Below are 17,846 nucleotides of genomic sequence, written 5' to 3'. Positions count from 1 at the left end.
TCTATTTTCCCTTTCAGCAAGGATTTAATTAATTTTTCTAGAGCTGACAATAAGATTTGATAAACTAGAAAGAAGTTGTGGGCAAATGAACAGTTCATACATTGAAGTATCTGGGCAGATCTTACGCCATTTGGCCAAATGGCCTATGCAAACCAATAGCCACTTCGACTTAGCTCATCATTATTCTTTGAAACCTCTTCTCTCAGCGGGTAGCAAATCTCTGGAATTCTCTATTCCTGAGGATGGTGGAGACCAGATCACTGGGTATATTTTAGATAGAGATAGATAAATACATGTAAGGTCAATGAGATGAGTAACTGCCACAGAAGAGGAATTGAGACCAGCATACATCAGCCATGATGATATTGAATGACCATATTAATAGGGTTGTATTATAGACCACCCAAAAGTCAGCAAGAATTGGAGGACCAAATCTGCAGAGAGATAGCAGACAACTGCAGGAGACAGAAAGTTGTGATAGTAGGGGATTTTAATTTTTCACACATCGATTGGGACTCCCATACTGTTAAAGGTCTAAATGGGTTAGAGTTTGTAAATCGTGTTCAGGAAAAGTCTTCTAAATCAATATATAGATGTACCAACTAGGGAGGATGCAATATTAGATCTCCTATTAGGAAATGAGTTAGGGCAGGTGACGGAAGTGTGTGCAGGGGAACACTTTGGTTCCAGTGATCATAACACCATTAGTTTCAACTTGATCATGGATAAAGATAGATCTGGTCCTCGGATTGAAGTTCTAAACTGGAAAAAGGCCAAATTTGAAGAAGTGAGAAAGGATCTAAAAAGCGTAGATTGGGACAGGTTGTTCTCTGGCAAGGATGTGATTGGTAAGTGGGAGGCCTTCAAAGGAGAAATTTTGAGAGTGCAGAGTTTGTATATTCCTGTCAGGGTTAAAGGCAAAACAAATAAAAATAAGGAACCCTGGTTCTCGAGGAATATTGGAACTCTGATAACGAGAGAGATGTATAACATGTATAGGCAACAGGGAGGAAATAAGATGCTTGAGGAGTATAAAAAGAGTAAGAAAATACTTAAGAAATCAGGAGGGCTAAAAGAAGACATGAGGTTGCTTTGGCAGTCAGGGTGAAGGATAATCCTAAGAGCTTCTACAGGTATGTTAAGAGCAAAAGGATAGTAAGGGATAAAATTGGTCCTCTTGAAGATCAGAGTGGTCGGCTATGTATGGAATCAAAAGAAATGGGAGAGATAGTAAATGGGTTTTTTGAATCTGTATTTACTAGGGAAACTGGAATGGAGTCTATGGAAACAAAGTAAACAAGTAGGGAGGTCATGGAACTTATACAGATTGAAGAGGAGGTGCTTGCTGTCTTGAGGCAAATCAGAGTAGATAAATCCCCAGGACCTGACAGGTTATTTCCTCGGACCTTGAAGGAGACTAGTGTTGAAATTGCAGGGGCCCTGGCAGAAGTATTTAAAATGTGGATATCCACGGGTCAGGTGCCGGAGGATTGGAGAATAGCTCATGTAGTTCCGTTGTTCAAAAAAGGCTCAAAAAGCAAGCCGGGAAATTATAGGCCAGTAAGTTTGACATCGGTAGTAGGTAAATTATTGGAAGGAATACTAAGAGATAGGATCTACAAGTACTTGGATAGACAGGGACTTATTAGAAACAGTCAGCATGGTTTTGTGCGTGGTAGGTCATGTTTAACCAATCTATTAGAGTTTTTCAAGGAAGTTACCAGGAAAGTGGATGAAAGAAAGGCAGTGGATGTTGTATACATGGACTTCAGTAAGGCCTTTGACAAGGTCCCGCATGGGAGGTTAATTAGGAAGATTCAGTCGCTAGGTATACATAGAGAGGTAGTAAATTGGATTAGACATTGGCTCAATGGAAGAAGCCAGAGAGTGGTAGTGGAGGATTGCTACTCTGAGTGGAGGCCTGTGACAAGTGGTGTGCCACAGGGATCAGTGCTGGGTCCATTGTTATTTGTCATCTATATCAATGATCTGGATGATAATGTGGTAAATTGGATCAGCAAATTTGCTGATGATACAAAGATTGGAGGTGTAGTGGACAGTGAGGAAGGTTTTCAAAGCTTGCAGAGGGATTTGGATCAATTGGAGGAATGGGCTGAAAAATGGCAGATGGCAGACAAGTGTGAGGTATTGCACTTCAGAAGGACAAACCAAGGTAGAACATACAAGGTAAATGGTAGGACACTGAGGAGTGCAGTAGAACAGAGGGATCTGAGAGTACAGATACATAATTCCCTAAAAGTGGCGTCACAGGTGGATAGGGTCGTAAAGAGAGCTTTTGGTACATTGGCCTTTATAAATCACAGCATTGAGTATAAGAGTTGAATGTTATGGTGAGGTTGTATAAGACATTGGTGAGACCGAATTTGGAGTATTGTGTGCAGTTTTGGTCACCTAATTACTGGAAGGATATTAATAAGGTTGAAAGAGTGCAGAGAAGGTTTACAAGGATGTTGCCGGGACTCGAGAAATGGAGTTACAGAGAAAGGTTGAATAGGTTAGGACTTTATTCCCTGGAGCGTAGGAGAATGAGGGGAGATTTGATAGAGGTGTATAAAATTATGATGGGTTTAGATACAGTGAATGCAAGCAGGCTTTTTCCACTGAGGCCAGGGGAGAAAAAAAAACCCAGAGGACATAGGTTAAGGGTGAAGGGGAAAGTTTAAAGGGAACATTGTGGGGGGGGCTTCTTCACGCAGAGAGTGGTGGGAGTGTGGAATGAGCTGCCAGATGAAGTGGTGAATGCAGACTCATTTTTGACATTTAAGAAAAACTTGGACAGGTACATGGATGAGAGGGGTTTGGAGCAATATGGCCCAGGTGCAGGTCAGTGGGACTAGGCAGAAAAATGGTTCGGCACAGCCAAGAAGGGTCAAAAGGCCTGTTTCTGTGCCGTAGTGTTGTATGGTTCTATTATAGAGTAAAAGGGCCAAGTGGCCTCTGATTTTCTTCTGTTCTTGAGAGTTTTTTTTTAAACCTCCTACACTTAACTTGCTGTTCAGAAACACAACATCGATATTACCTCAACAACTCTCAGCGGTGACATTTTCCACATTCTCACTATAAAATACCTTCTCCAGATTTCCTCCCATAAAATTATAATCTCCATTTTTATTCATGCTTTTGTTTATTAAATACTCATTCCATTACAACAGATATTTCTCCCTCAGAAATCACACACCAAACTTTCATCAGAAAAGACTGCAAGCAGCATGTATTTTACTCGATGTCTAGCAAAACTAACATTAAAGCATCAGTGTGTTGTAGATCCCCTTCTTTCTATTTCTGTGCTGGGCTAGTGGGGGGGGGGTGTGGAGATCTCTACTACTTGGATCGCTGTTGCATCATACTTAGCTTTCAGCCTCACAAAATATCCTCAATTCTAAATTTACTTTAAGTATTCAGTTCAGACGAAACTTGGCATTTGCCAAGTTACCATTTTTACCTGCAAGCCCAGACCCAAAATCAATTTAGTAGCTGTCAATCAGCTCTAAGTGTCAAGAGCAATTTAAAATTGTGACAAGCAGAAGGTGGGTTAGTAACACGGTGCTGTTTGTATCACAGCTTCTATAACACAGGTCTGATTCTGACCTCCAGTACTGTGAGCCAGGATCAGAACCAGGTTTATCATCACTGGCAAATGTCATGAAATGTGTTGTTTCAAGGCAGCAACACAGTGCAAAATTACAAGAAAAGATGTAAATCAGTGCAAAAAGAGCAAAACAGTGAGGTAGTACTCATGGATGATTCAGAAATATGATGCCAGAGCATGTTCCTAAAACATTAAGTGTAGGTCTTCAGATTCCTGTAGGGTTGTGATGAGAATAAGGCATAGCCTGGGTGATGTTGATGGCTTCTGTTGGTCGGGATCAACCATGGATGTTGCATCCTAGCTGTAAAAGTCAATACACAAGCCAGGGTAGCACGATATGGGGAGAGAGCTGCTGCCTATGAAGCAGGCTCCTCCTCTCCACAGAGCTGATTAATACAAAGGAATGACAAAGACCAATATAGTTTGGCACCAGTGGTGTTGTAGGAGTTGCTGTCAATGTAGGACTAGATGGTGAGGGCCTTTAAAGATGGATGTCACCTTGTTGAGGCAGCACCTTTTGAAGATGCCCTCAATGGTGGGGAGGCTAATGCTCATGATGGAGCTGGCTGAGTTTACAACCCCCTGCAGCTCTGCAGTGTGTGAAGTGTAGGAGTTTCCCCCATGACTGTAGGGTTTCATCTGTAGGGTCTTTTCATCTCTAGCTGAGGGGTGTCACGACCTATTTCCTTCCAGAGGATGAGTTTTTCCAGCAGTTTTTGGATAGTGACATCATAGCATAAGTCAGTCACTTCTCAATTATTGTCTCTTCCAGGAATACAGACCCAATAACAGACCAAGTCAAACAGAATTGTACTTTTTTTTGGATTCCACAATGAGGTGCACAATGCACTTTAAACATGCAGAATTCCTGCATCAAATGTCACCACCAATCCCAGTGTCATCAATAACTATACCTTTCCACAGCTCCTGCAATGATGCTTCCTTCGAATCACAGTGAATGGAGCCTTGCACGCTGTGCAGTAGCTGCAGGCTTCATCTGGCACCCATTCTGGAGGATCTGCCAAACAATTGAAAGTGGAGACTTCAGAGACGTTTATTCACACAGCCAAGCAACTGTAAGTCATCAACTCCTGCCACAGCACCAGCGACAGATTCTCCCAAGGTTAGGGCCTCCTGACCTGTGCCCAGACCCTATACATGACCCTCCCCCCAACTTGTACCCAGCCCAAACAGACTTTCGTGAGATGGATATGGGTGGATTTGTCAGCCACAGGATAACAGTCGCCCTCTGCCATGGAAACTCTGTTTGTGGCAAAATCACTGCCTCTTCTCAAGGAAATCTAAATGGCTGAGTTGAGTGCCCTGGCTTCACCACAACGTCCTTGGTCGGTCTCGTATTGCCAGGTGGCCACATTTCAGACTTGCAAAATGTTTGGGTTATAAATAGTCCACAGGAACAGAAGCTTGCTGTATGCTGTATTGGTAAAATTTGGTGATTTTTAAACTTGGTAAAATAATACTGCTCAACTTTAACAATGTGCAAGAAAAATATTAATAATGCCCCAAGGGAAATAAAGGATTGGACTGCACAATAGACAATGAATCACTAAATTAGTTCTGTAGCAACTGGTTAAAAAAAACTGCAGACACTGAAAATCTAAAGAGCAGAAAATGCTGGAACTACTCAGCAAGTCAGGCAGGTACAGAGTTAAAGCTAGACATACAAAAAGCTGGATGAACTCAGCAAGTCGGGCAGCATCTGTTGAAAGAAGCAGTCAACGCTTCGGGCCGAGACCCTTCGTCGGGACTAAAGGAGGAGGGGGCAGGAGCTCTATAAAGAAGGTGGGGGAATGGTGGAAAACCAATCAGAGAAAAGATCAAGGGGTGGGGGAGGGGATAGGCAGGAAAGGTGAAGAAGGAATCTAAGGGGAAAGCACTATGGGTAGTAGAAGAAGGCAGAGTCATGAGATGTGATAGGCAGCTAGAAGAGGAGACAGAGTGAAGGTGGGATGGGAGAAAGGGAGAGGGAGGGAATTACCGGAAGTTGGAGAATTCGAAGTTCATACCAAGGGGCTGGAGACTACCCAGACAGTATATGAGATGTTGTTCCTCCGAAGTTTGGCCTCATCATAGCCATGATGAGGGATATGTGCATACATGGCCTCCTCTACTGCCATGATGAGGCCAAAATTCAGTTGGAGGAACAACATCTCATATACCGTCTGGGTAGTCTCCAGCCCCTTGGTATGAACTTCGAATTCTCCAACTTCCGGTAATTCCCTATCTCTCCCTTCCCCCATCCCACCTTCACTCTGTCTCCTCTTCTAGCTGCCTATCACCTCTCATGACTGCCTTCTTCTACTACCCATAGTGCTTTCCCCTTACATTCCTTCTTCACCTTTCCTGCCTATCCCCTCCCTGCTTCTCCTCCCCCACCCTTTGATCTTTCCTCTGATTGGTTTTCCACCCTCCCCCCACCTTCTCTATAGGGCCCCTGCCCTCTCCTTCTTCAGTCCTGATGAAGGGTTTCAACCCAAAATGTTGACTGCTTCTTTCAACAGATGCTGCCTGACCTGCTGAGTTCATCCAGCTTTTTTGTACGTCTTGATTTGACCACAGCATCTGCAGTGCACTTTGTGTTTACAGAATTAAAGCTTCCAGTCAAAGATCACTGCTTAAATTGGGAAACAGAAAACAAAGTAGTTATAAGCACAAAGTATAGTGCAGATGCAGTGGTCAAATCAAGACGTACAAACAAGCTGGATGAACTCAGCAGGTTGGGCAGCATCCATTGAAATGAGCAGTCAACATTTTGGGCCGAAACCCTTTGTCAGGACTGAAGGAGGAGGGGGCAGTGGCTCTAGAAAGAAGGTGGGGGGGGAAGGTGGAAGGTGCCAGGTGAAAAATGCAAGCGAGAAGTCTGCTTGCATCTATTAATTCTGACGTCAATAACTGCACATATTTTTCATTCATTTAATGTGTGTAATCACTTGGATAATAGATTTCCTGATGATGAGTTAAGAGAATGGCAAACTTTTGACCCTGTCGCTGTTGCCAAAACAACGAATTTTGAATTTGGAGAAGGGAATGTTGTATGACTGACAATACTCAGCTACTATTCCAAACTATGACGAAAGCATTGCCTCCAAAATATCACAGCAATACTGCGATTTCAAATTTGTCCTTTCTGAGAAAGTTAATGGTTCAATTAAAACTTTCACTGATACTGTATGTTGAATTACATGCTTCAAAATGAAGAATCTGAAGAACTGTCAATTCTTGTTGACATCGTTGGAACATTTCAAGCTTCTCGTGCTGACTGCGAATGTGGATTCGGTCTTCTAAATTCAATCAAATGTAAATCCAGGAACAGACTAGAAGTGGAACATTTGAATGATATAACGAGGATTAAGACTCATCTTTCAAAGTTAATCTGGATAGTTTTTATAGACAATTGATTTGTAATAAAGACAATAAGAAAAAGTTTAACAAAATATTAAAAATTTCATTATATCCTTCATTAATAAATAAAATCAAAAATGTGATTTTTCAATTCTCATTCTAAACATTCAAGCTATGCATATTACAAAAAAAACATTTAAAGTGCCATGCAGTTTTCAGGCTGTAAATTAAATGTTTAAAAAATTCCTGCTCAAAGCAGTGGTTGGTCTGCGCAGCTGTTTTTTTTAAAAAAAAAGGAACGTTGCACCCTTGCTGAATTCCTGAGTAATAAACACAAAGTACTGTAGGAACTTCTTTGTTCCTCTGGATTTCCAGCATCTGCAGAACCTCATGTTCAGAAAATGTGAGAAGCATGTCAGGTTGCATCCATGGAAAGAAAAGTGGGCGCTATTTCAGGACAAAAACCTTTCTTTGGGGTACATGGAAAAATAATGGTTTTAAATTGTAGGCGGGGAGAGATGGATAGGACGAAGAGGATTTCTCTGATAGGATGAGACCGGAGTTAAAAACTACTTATAACTGATTAACAAAGAGGAACTAACACAGGTGACTGACATCCATCTGGGCACATTAGCTTTCAGGACTCTGTTGAATTCAGCAAATTCTGAAATGACCTTTTCTGCCAAAAGGGTGAAGCCTTGAGGATATTATATCTCCTCTTTCTCTTATCCCACTCTTCAAGAAGAAAGAGGCAGAAGAAATGAAACTATAGGCCACTTAGTCTGACCTCAGTGGTCAGGAAGATTTTGGAGTCAATTATTAATGATGAGGTCTCAGAGTACTTGGAGGCACATGATAAAATAGGGCATAGTCAGCATGGTTTCCTCAAGGGAAATTCTTCCCCCACAAATCAGTTGTAATTTTGAAGTAATAACAAGCAGGATAGACAAAGGAGAATTGATTGATGGTGTGTACTTGGATTTTCAGAAGGCCTTGATCAATGTACCACATGAGGCTGCTCATCAAGCTATCAGCCCATGGTATTACTGGAAAGCTTCTAGCATGGATAAAGCAGTGGTTGATTGGCCAGAGGCAAAGGGTGGGAATAAAGGAGCCTTTTCTGGCTGGCTGCCAATGATTTGGATAATAGAATTGATGGCTTTGTTGCAAACTTTACAGATGGTATGAAGATTGGCGGAGGGGCAGGTAGCTTTGAGGAAGTAGAGAGGCTTCAAAAGGACTCAGATCAGGAGAATGAACAAAGAAGTGGCAGTTGAAATACAGTGTCAGGAAGTGAACAGTCATGCACTTTGGTAGAAGGAATAAAAAGGTTGACTATTTTCAAAATGGAGAGAGAATACAAAAAACTGACATGCAAAGGGACTTGGGAATCCTTGTGCAGGATTCCCTAAAGGTTAATTTGCAGGTTAAGTCTGTGGTGAGGAAGGCAAATGTGATGTTAGCATTCATTTCAAGAGGTCTAGAATACAAAACCAAGAATGCAATGCTGAGACTTTATAAAGCACTGATGAAGTCTCACTTGGAGTTTTGAGAGCAGTTTCGGGCCCCTTGTCTTAGAAAGGATGTGCTGAAACTGGAAAGGGTTCAAAGGATGTTCAAGAAAATGATTCCAGGATTGAGTGGTGTGTCATCTGAAGTGCATTTGATAGCTCTGGACCTGTATTCACTAGAATTCAGAATGAGGGGCGACCCCATTGAAATGTATCGAACGGTGAAAGGTCTTGATCAAGTGGATATGGAGAGGATATTTCCTATGATGGGATAATCTGAGACCAGAGGACATGGCATCAGAATAGAGGGGGATTCTTCTAGAATGGAGATGAGGAGGAATTTCTTTAGCCAGAGAGTGGTGAATCTGTGGAATTCTTTGCCACAGACAGCCACGGAGGCCGTCTTTATGTATGTTTAAGGCAAAGGTTGATAGATTCTTGATTGGTCAGGGCATGATGGGATATGGGGAGAAGGCAGGAGATTGAGGCTGAGGGGAAAACTGGATCTGCCAAGATGAAACTGCAGAACAGACTCGATAGGCCAAATAGCCCACTTGTGCACCTTTATCTTATGGTAGTATCCGGAGAATAGACAAAGTAGCAGATGGAGTGTCATGTGGGAAAGTGTACTGTTACACATTTTAGTAGAAGGAATAAAAGCATAGACCATTTTCTAAATGGGGAGTGATTTCAGAAACTATAGTTGTGAAGTGAGTAGGGAGCCTTTGTGCAGAATTCCCTAAAGGTCAACTTGCAGGCTGAATCAGTGGTAAGGAAGGCAAATGTAATATTAGCATACAAGAACAAGGATGTCATGCCGAGGCTTCATAAGGCATTTTTCAGACAGCACTAGGGAGTATTGTGAGCAGATCTAAAAGATGCGCTGGCATTGGAGAGAATTCAGAGGACGTTCACAAGGATGATTCTGGGAATAAAAGGATTAATGCAATGGGGACATTTGATGACTCAGGGACTGTGCTTACTGGAGTTTAGAACTCACTGAAACCTATCAAATATTGAAAAGTTTTGATAGAGTGCACATGGAGCAGATGTTTCCTTTAGTGGGGGAAATCCAGCACCAGAGGGCATTGTCTCAGAATAGGGGGAGTTCCATTTATAACAGAGATGAGGAGGGATTCACTTCCACAGATAGCTGTTGGAGGCCAAGCAGAGGTTACAGGAAGAAGGCAGGAGAATCAGGTTGAAATGGATAATAAATCAGCCATGATGGAATGGTAGAATAGACTTCATGGGTCGAATGGCCTAATTCTGCTCTATGACTTATTATTTTATAACATTTCAAGATGATTTTTATTAGAATTTCTATTTCATATTTCTTATATCTTTTTATTTTGCTTTGCATGCCCAGGGTATTGGAAACCACTCAGACATTCAGGAAGTGGTATGGTTCCGGTAATAACTCATCTTCAGCACAACTCAATATACGAGTCGATGAGTACCATGCAAAATTTCAATTTTCATTCACCAAAGTGAATTTTGTGGCACAGTGCACATACATGGATGACCTTTGTTTCAATTTCAAAAGAAAACCCAAGCTCCGTATCCAACACCTGCCACTCACAGTTCACTCAGGTCCGAGTTACTTCAATTACATGCCTTATGCTCAAGGTGCACCTATTGTAACTAATGAGTTTGCAAACAAAATAATTTTAAACCACCACAACAGAACCTTTGCTGCATTAGAGTTAATAATCCAGCATACTATTACGCCAGACATTATTCTACAGAGATAGCAAATTCAAGCTGGAACTTATAACGTATTTAATTCTCTTCTGAGCAACCAACACAGAATATTCATCTCAGCTGTCTCACCCAAGTAGTACTTTTTCTCACGCAGCTGAAATGAATCTACAAAACAATAGTCAATGATGCAAAATTGTAGTTGCACCCTTTGAAGCTGCCATGAATGGTGAAATTTAAAATAGGGGCACGCAATTCAAATCAAGCTGGATAAAAAAAAATGACAAAAATGCTGTATTTGGTTCGGGTTCCAATCACCATTCACCACTCCCTGATGATTCCCACTCACGTTCTTTACTTCAAATTCCAGCACTTCATATTCTTGCTGTCTCCGATCTTCACTAGGAATTGAACCTGCCCCTGACTATCCACACGATCAATGCCTCTCATCAACTTATACACATCTATCAAGTCACCTCTCATCCTCTGTCGCTCCAAGGAGAAAAGACCGAGTTCACTCCACCTATACTCATAAGGCATGCTCCCCAATCCAGGCAACATCCTGGTAAATCTCCTCTGCTTGAGCTGTCTACCTTCTTCCATGAACAGGGTTTCCCTTCCACCATTGATGTTGCCCCCACCCACATCTCCTCCATTTTCCAGACATCCCCACTCACCCCATCTTCCTGCCGCTTTAAAGGGAGTTCCTCATCCTAATCCTAATCTACCACCCCATGAGTCACTACATCCAACACATCATTCTACCCAACTGCCGCCATCTCCAAAGGGATCCTACTGCCAAGCACATCTTTACCTTCCCCCCCCCCCAAACTTCTGCTTTCCACAGGGTTCGCTCACTTCCTTGGTTTATTCACCCCTCCCCATTAATCTCCCTCCTGGCACATATTCCTGCAAGTGGCCAAAGTGTTACACCTGCCCATTCACCACCTCCACTTCCATTCAGGGCCCCAAATAGTCCAGCTGAGGCAACACTTCACCAGAAAATCTGCTGGGATTGTCCTTTGTATCTGGTGCTCCCAATGTGGCCTCCTCTACATTGAGGAGATCTGATCGGTCCATCCACCAAAAGTGGAATTTCCTGGTGGCCAACCATTTTAATTCCTATTCCCATTCTCACATGTTTTTTTCATGGCCTCCTCTTGTGCTATGATGAAACCACTCTCAGGGTGGAGGAGCAACACCTTATATTCTGTCTGGGTAGCCAGCAACCTGATGGTATCGACAGCAATTTCTCCCTCCGGTAAATTTTCTTCTCACCTCTTCTCACCTGCCTATCACTACCCTCAGTACCCCCCCTTTCTTCCCTTTTTCCCCATGGTACACTCTCAACTCCTATCAGATTCCTTCCTATCCAGCCCTTTACCTTTCCCATCTACCTGACTTCACACACCACCTTACAGCCATCTTCCTTCCCCTCTCTCCACGTTTATTCTGGTTTCTTCCTCCCTTCCTTGCCAGTCTTGAAGAAGGCTCTCAGTCTGAAATGTTGACTGTTCATTAATTTCCATGGTTGCTGCCTGACCTGCTGAATTCCTCCAGCATTGTGTGTTGCTTGGATTTCCAACATCCGCAGAATTTTTTCTGGTTATATTTCTCTTTGTAGATGGGCATCTTGGTTGGCAGGGATAAGTTGAGTGGAAGGGCCTGTTTCTGTGCTGTACGACTATGATTCAGCAACTCAGTTCCCGAACTGGAATTTTAAATTGGCAACCGTCATACACAAATTTACTCTGCTGCAGCTATATTCATTGCCAAATGTACAATCACATCACCACTGAATGACAATGTGAAGTATGTTCTTATTGAAGTACCAAAAGAAAAAGAGCTATTAAATTACATTAGTAATGGCATTTATAGCTGCAATTTTATATTAACCAAACTCCTTTTGGAGATTAAAGCTCCAGTATTCCAGTCTATTAATTTCTTATCCATTAATTATAAGATCAACACTGGACCTTTTGTACTTGCTGGAACAGCACAGTCCCTCAGTTATCATTGAGATCCTAATTAGTTATGGGTTAAACAGTTTTGAACACTATTTAAATACTTAAGCATAAAATCACAGTGGCAGTTGAAGTTCCAGCACTCTCAGCCATTCAAAAAAGATTTAATAATTGGATTAATAATTTATGTCAGTTGTGGAGGTTCAAACATCAAAGTGATATATAACTGTACACTTGGAATCAATGACCTTGGAGGATTAGTAGAGCCAAAAAGAGTGGTGTGTCAGTATAGGAGTTAATGCAATGCTTTACAGCATTGATCGGGGTTTAAAACCCATTCTCTATGTGACATGTAGGTTTCCTCTTAGTGCTCTGGTTTCATCAAAAAACATATAGGTTAGTAAGGATTAGTGAGTTGTAGGCAGGCTATGTTGGCACTGGACAGTTGCGGGCTGCCACCAGCACAATCCTTGGACCGTGTTGGCTGTTGATACAAATGACACATTTCACTCTATGTTTTGACGTACATGTGACAAATGAAGCTAATCTTTAAAGATCTTTAGCTTGTAACTTAAACACATTTAGGATGCAATAATCTATCCACAAGAAGGTGTTAATCTGAGGTGAGACGGTTAGACATGGGGCTCACCTAATTTGTAAACTAATTAAGATCTTCCTCCAGAGGAGGACATAAAAATTGGCTAAGTTATAGAAACAAAATCTCAGACTCTCAAAGATGGAGAATTAATCAATGCAATTCTGTAAAGTGCATTCTTCAACAGCGAGCTACTTGATGTGGATTTACATCAGGCAAACTTTGCCCGATCACCAAACAGAACAACTGAAAGCAATAGACAGTGTGTAGGAAGAGGAAGAGCATGTAGGACAGGAAAAAGGTTTTGTCAAAGACTATTTCAGGACATGAGATTCTGTTCACTTCTTTGTTGACCTCTTGCATTTCATTTGTGTGCCAGGCAGGTTGTCCATCAACAGCATCCTGGAATACTGCAGACACATCTGCTGCAAACATCAGATACTTTCAAACTCATTTCTACATGGGTTGCCATGTAGTAATCACTCAAATTCCCCATGGATGTTCCTGCTCCCTGACCTGTCATTAGGTAATCAGTGAATCTATCCTCACTGTGGACACAATTTGAAATGCAAGTGAGAAATGTAGAAACATTGCTACAAGCAGAACTGTGCCACTTCCCAGGAAATTTAGTTCTGGGCAACACAACACTTGATATTTGCAAGTCTGCACACCACACTCAGGGATTATAATAAAGTTCTCCCATCAATTTTAACTAAAATAGCTTATTTTGTAAGAAGCCATCATAGGTACTTCATAGGAATATTAGAACACAATATTTGACAGAGCCACATAAATAATAGACAATTAAAACCTTTGAGAATTGCTTTAAGGATGTCACCTCCCTGATCCTGCACTCTAGGGAAGTTGGGATAACAAGGCCAATGAAATGTTTGCAAGCACAAGACTGAAAGTTTTAAGATCAACAAGGAGGAATGGGTGATCAGAAACTGATGTAAATACAAACAGCAAAATCATGGATGAACGCTAAGTAGGAGACTGACTACAAGACAATTGAGTCAATAGAACAAAAGCATCATTAACGGTTATAGAAGATGGAAGGGCAGAGTTACGTAGGTTGAAATAGGCTATACTGGTAATGGAGGAAAATAATTAGGAAAGTCAGTCAATTAAAAGGACACAGGCTATTTTATCAGTGCTGTTCAAGAAACTTCACATGCAACACTGAAGCAAAAGGCTTGTGCCAAAATTTACGTAGGAGCATTTAACCCATAAAATTATTTCCTGTATTTCAATTATGCAGTTCTCATGGAAAGAGAGCACGTCTTGAGCATTTAACATCAATCACTGAAGTTCATCACTGATGAGTCAAAAGCCTGGAACACTTTACCTAATTGTCATGATGGAGCAAGGACCTTCTTATAGATTTGAATGCTTAAAGGCGACAGCCCATCACCACTTTCAAGGACAATTAGGGATGAGCAATAAACTATGGCCTTGGCCCACAACCCATAAGTGAATAAAAAATGTGCCCTTTTAATGGAAAAGAATCCATCAAGGTCAGCAATATTTAAAAAGACCGGATGACCTTTTGGTGCAGTAATCTTTGTATAGTTTAAATGCTGCCAGAGATATTCAGCAGAATTGGGTCAATATCCTATACTCTCAAATAATGCTCATCAATGCTATATGCAAATTAATAAGCATTTCAAAGTGTAAATTCTCCTAAAACTGATTTGTGTAGGCAATTGTATATCTAACCAATATCTACTGTTACTCTTGTATTAAGTATTTAATATTTCACCTTCAAAGTCTTCATCTCTTGCCTTGTCATCAAGTTCAGTGGAAGAAATGCTTTCTCGACACAAAGCACAGTCTTCAAGAACAGGACTTCTCAATGTCTGGTCACCTGGAAAAAAAACTCCAGTATTGGAATAAAACAAGGTATTTAAACCAGGAAGCTCAATACTGTTCAGCTACAGAGCTAGTCATTATCCAGAGATTTGTTTTACCTTTAGTTAATTTGCAATCTTGTTAACACTGTAATCAGTAAATCAGTATGGGAACATGCATTTTCTGTACAATGTTAATTCTGGCTTTTAGAAATGAGGGGCCGGGTATATTCCATTACACAGCTTACAACACCAACCCCTGCCCAACCCAGCAAACTGGATCAAATTTTGGAGTGAAGTATTTTAGGTCTTTCAACAATGGAAGTCAGGATTGTTAAATATTAGCAGCAGGGAATAACTAAATCCATTGTGGTATGCAGTTGGCACCGCCGCCTCAAAGCTCCGGAGGTCAGAGTTCAATCCTGACCTTGGGTGCACCTGTGCAGAGCCTTCATGTCTTCTCTGTGACTGTGTGGTTTCCTCCCACACGCTGTTTGCTAGCTTAATTTGCTGTAATGTACTTGGCTAAGAAAACCGGAGTGAAAGATAGGCAGAAGGCTGAGTCTGATGCTCAACACAACCACTCAAAGGATCAATTCCTTTACCCTATGACCAAGATGAACATTATTGCTGCAATCCAAATTTGTTTTAGTGTATTTTTGAAGCATGTACCTAAACCATGTCAAAGTGTAACAAAATTAAGTTATTACGCTTCCCCCTCCCCTGTGGGACACTACAAGTTAAAATGTTCCCCTCTTTTTCAGCAGAGTCTGATCGGGGAGAGACATTGAATCACAGTGGATTTAATTTGGCTGTTTTGACACTGATCAACAGACAAAGACCTTTTCATGTCAAAGTGAAAACAGATCTCTACAATATGATTTAGACCAATTACAAATATAAACACAAAATAGTTGATTACTCAAGTAGTCACCCCTTTTAATATGCCACACCAAAATCATCACTGGTGCAGCCAATTGGTTTTAGAAGTCACATAATTAGTTAAATTGAGTTCACCTGTGTGTAGTCCAGGCATTTCAATTGATTGCAGTAAAAATACACCTGTATCTGGAAGGTCCAACTGCTGGTGAGTCAGTATCCTGGCAAAATCTACACCACGAAGACAAAAGAACACTCCAAGCAACTCCGTAAAAAGGTTATTGAAAAGCACAAGTTAGGAGACAGATGCAAGAACCTTTCCAAGTCACTGAATATCCCTTGGAGTATAGTTAGTCAATCACTAAGAAATGGAAAGAATATGTTACAGGTATAAATCTGCCTAGAGTAGGCAGTCCTCAAAAACAGTGACTATGCAAGAAGAAGAACAGTGAGGAAGGCCACCAAGAGACCTATGACAGCTCTGGTGTAGCTTTATGGGAGAGTGACAAAGAGAAAGCCACTGTAGAAAGAAACTCATGAAATCTTGGCTAGTTTGCCAGATGGCATGTGGGAGATTCTGAAGTCAACTGGAAGGCGGCTCGTTGGTCTGATGAAAGCAAAATTCAGCTTTTTGGCTATCAGATTAAATGCTATGTTCAGCAGAAGCCAAACACTGCTCATAAACAAAAACTTACCATCCCTACCATGAAGCATGGTGGTGGCTACATCACACTATGAGAATGCTTCACTACATGGAAGCATGGAAGGCTTGTGAAGGTAGTGGGTAAAATGATTGAGGCAAAATACAGGGAAATCCTGGAGTAAAACCTTGTGCAGTCTGCAAGAGAACTGCGACTTGGGAGATTTGTTTTCCAGCACAACAATGACCCCAAGCGTAAAGCCAAAGTTAATGACCCAGAGTGGCCAAGTCACAGCCCAATTGAGAACTTGTGGCTAGACTTGAAAAGTCCTGCTGAAGGGTCTTGGCCCAAAATGTTGACTGAACTCTTCTCTGTAGACGCTGCTTTGCCTGCTGAGTTCCTCCAGCATTTTGTGTGCATTGCTTGAAAAGGGCTGTTTACTCACAACCCCATAAAATCTAACAAGAGCCTGAGCAGCTTTGTAACGAAGAATGGGGAAAAATTGCAGAGTCCAGATGTACAAAGCTGATAGAGACCAATCCACACAGACTCAAAGCTGTAATTGCCACCAAAGGTACATTTACTAAATATCAACTTGAAGGGGGTGATGACTTATGCAATCAATTATTTTGTATTATATTTGTAATTAATTTAGATCACTTTCTCAAGATCTGTTTTCACTTTGACACGAAAGTGTCTTTTTCTGTTGATCAGTGTAACAAAAAAGCCAAATCAAATCCACTGATTCAATGCTGTAAAACAATAAAACATGAAAACTTCCGAGGGGAGAGGGTGAATACTTTTTCTAGGCACTATATATTGGTGCCTTGGTAGCTTAGCAGTTAGCATAACTCTCTTACAAGTCGTGGTGTTCCAGAGTTTGGAGTTCAATTCAGACATCATCTGTAAGTAGGCATTGTAAATTGTCCCGTGATTAGGTTCGGGTTAAATCGGGGCTGTTGGGGCAGCACGACAGGACAGAAGAACCTATTCTGCACTGTATCTCTAAATACAAATGTATAAGTTTATAGCATCCAGAAAGATACACCCAAACGGGACAGTTAGCATTGTGTAGAGAACAGACAAGTTACACAACTCAGGAGTAAACTCATCTATTACCTTTCTTCTCTGTTCTGCTGCTTTCATACTCTAGCTTGGTTGCCATGACCTCAAACAACGTTTTAAGGATACTTCGCAGGTCACTTGCATAGTTAGTCTGCAACTGGTCAGCAACACCTATGATGGTATGAAATGGTGCTGGTTAACACAACTTCCTGCACATGGATCACAATACAAAAGGAGTCAATATACACAAATTTCCGGAGTAAAGCTGGGGACATGATCTTCACTAGAAAATATCTTGCAAAGGTGAGATTGATTAAAACAAAGCAGGTTGTTTTGGCACCAATCTATATTTTAGCTGTGATGAAAAAGTTGAGGCACAAGTGTTTACAGTAATCAGATACTATATTTTAACAAGCAAACATATTAATGTTTCATTACCACACGAGCCTAAAATTATTACCAAGTTATGCCAGGCTGTTCCAGGACAAATGTCAATATTTGTCAAGGATTCTTTGCCCCTCACCACACAAATTCAGAACAGACATTAGCACCAGCAGTTTCAAAGTACAAAAGCCTTTGGAACACAAGCCTTGCAGATGTGCACCCCACCACTGAGCACATCTACCAGCAGCGCTGGCATGCAAAAGCAGCAACCATCATCAAGGAC

General features: G+C 41.3%; 1 protein-coding gene across 4 annotated transcripts in view; it reads right to left on the bottom strand.

Moving 5' to 3' along the window:
- zfyve28 (zinc finger, FYVE domain containing 28) overlaps positions 1–17,846 on the bottom strand; it is a 168,721-nt gene that overhangs the window by 3,553 nt on the left and 147,322 nt on the right. For 3 of the 4 annotated variants that reach the window (XM_059974166.1, XM_059974167.1, XM_059974170.1), the window contains 4 exons: positions 17,234–17,350; positions 15,612–15,704; positions 14,507–14,611; positions 4,525–4,628 (listed from right to left, as the gene is read on the bottom strand). In XM_059974166.1, coding sequence (XP_059830149.1) covers positions 4,525–4,628; positions 14,507–14,611; positions 15,612–15,704; positions 17,234–17,350 — 419 coding nt within the window. The remainder of the gene's footprint in view (positions 1–4,524; positions 4,629–14,506; positions 14,612–15,611; positions 15,705–17,233; positions 17,351–17,846) is intronic. The other variant, XM_059974168.1, reaches the window with a different exon arrangement.

The sequence above is a fragment of the Hypanus sabinus genome, chromosome 7 (genome assembly GCF_030144855.1).
Source record: "Hypanus sabinus isolate sHypSab1 chromosome 7, sHypSab1.hap1, whole genome shotgun sequence".
In the NCBI taxonomy this organism is placed as follows: domain Eukaryota; kingdom Metazoa; phylum Chordata; class Chondrichthyes; order Myliobatiformes; family Dasyatidae; genus Hypanus; species Hypanus sabinus.
This window is presented reverse-complemented; position numbering and strand designations above follow the sequence as displayed.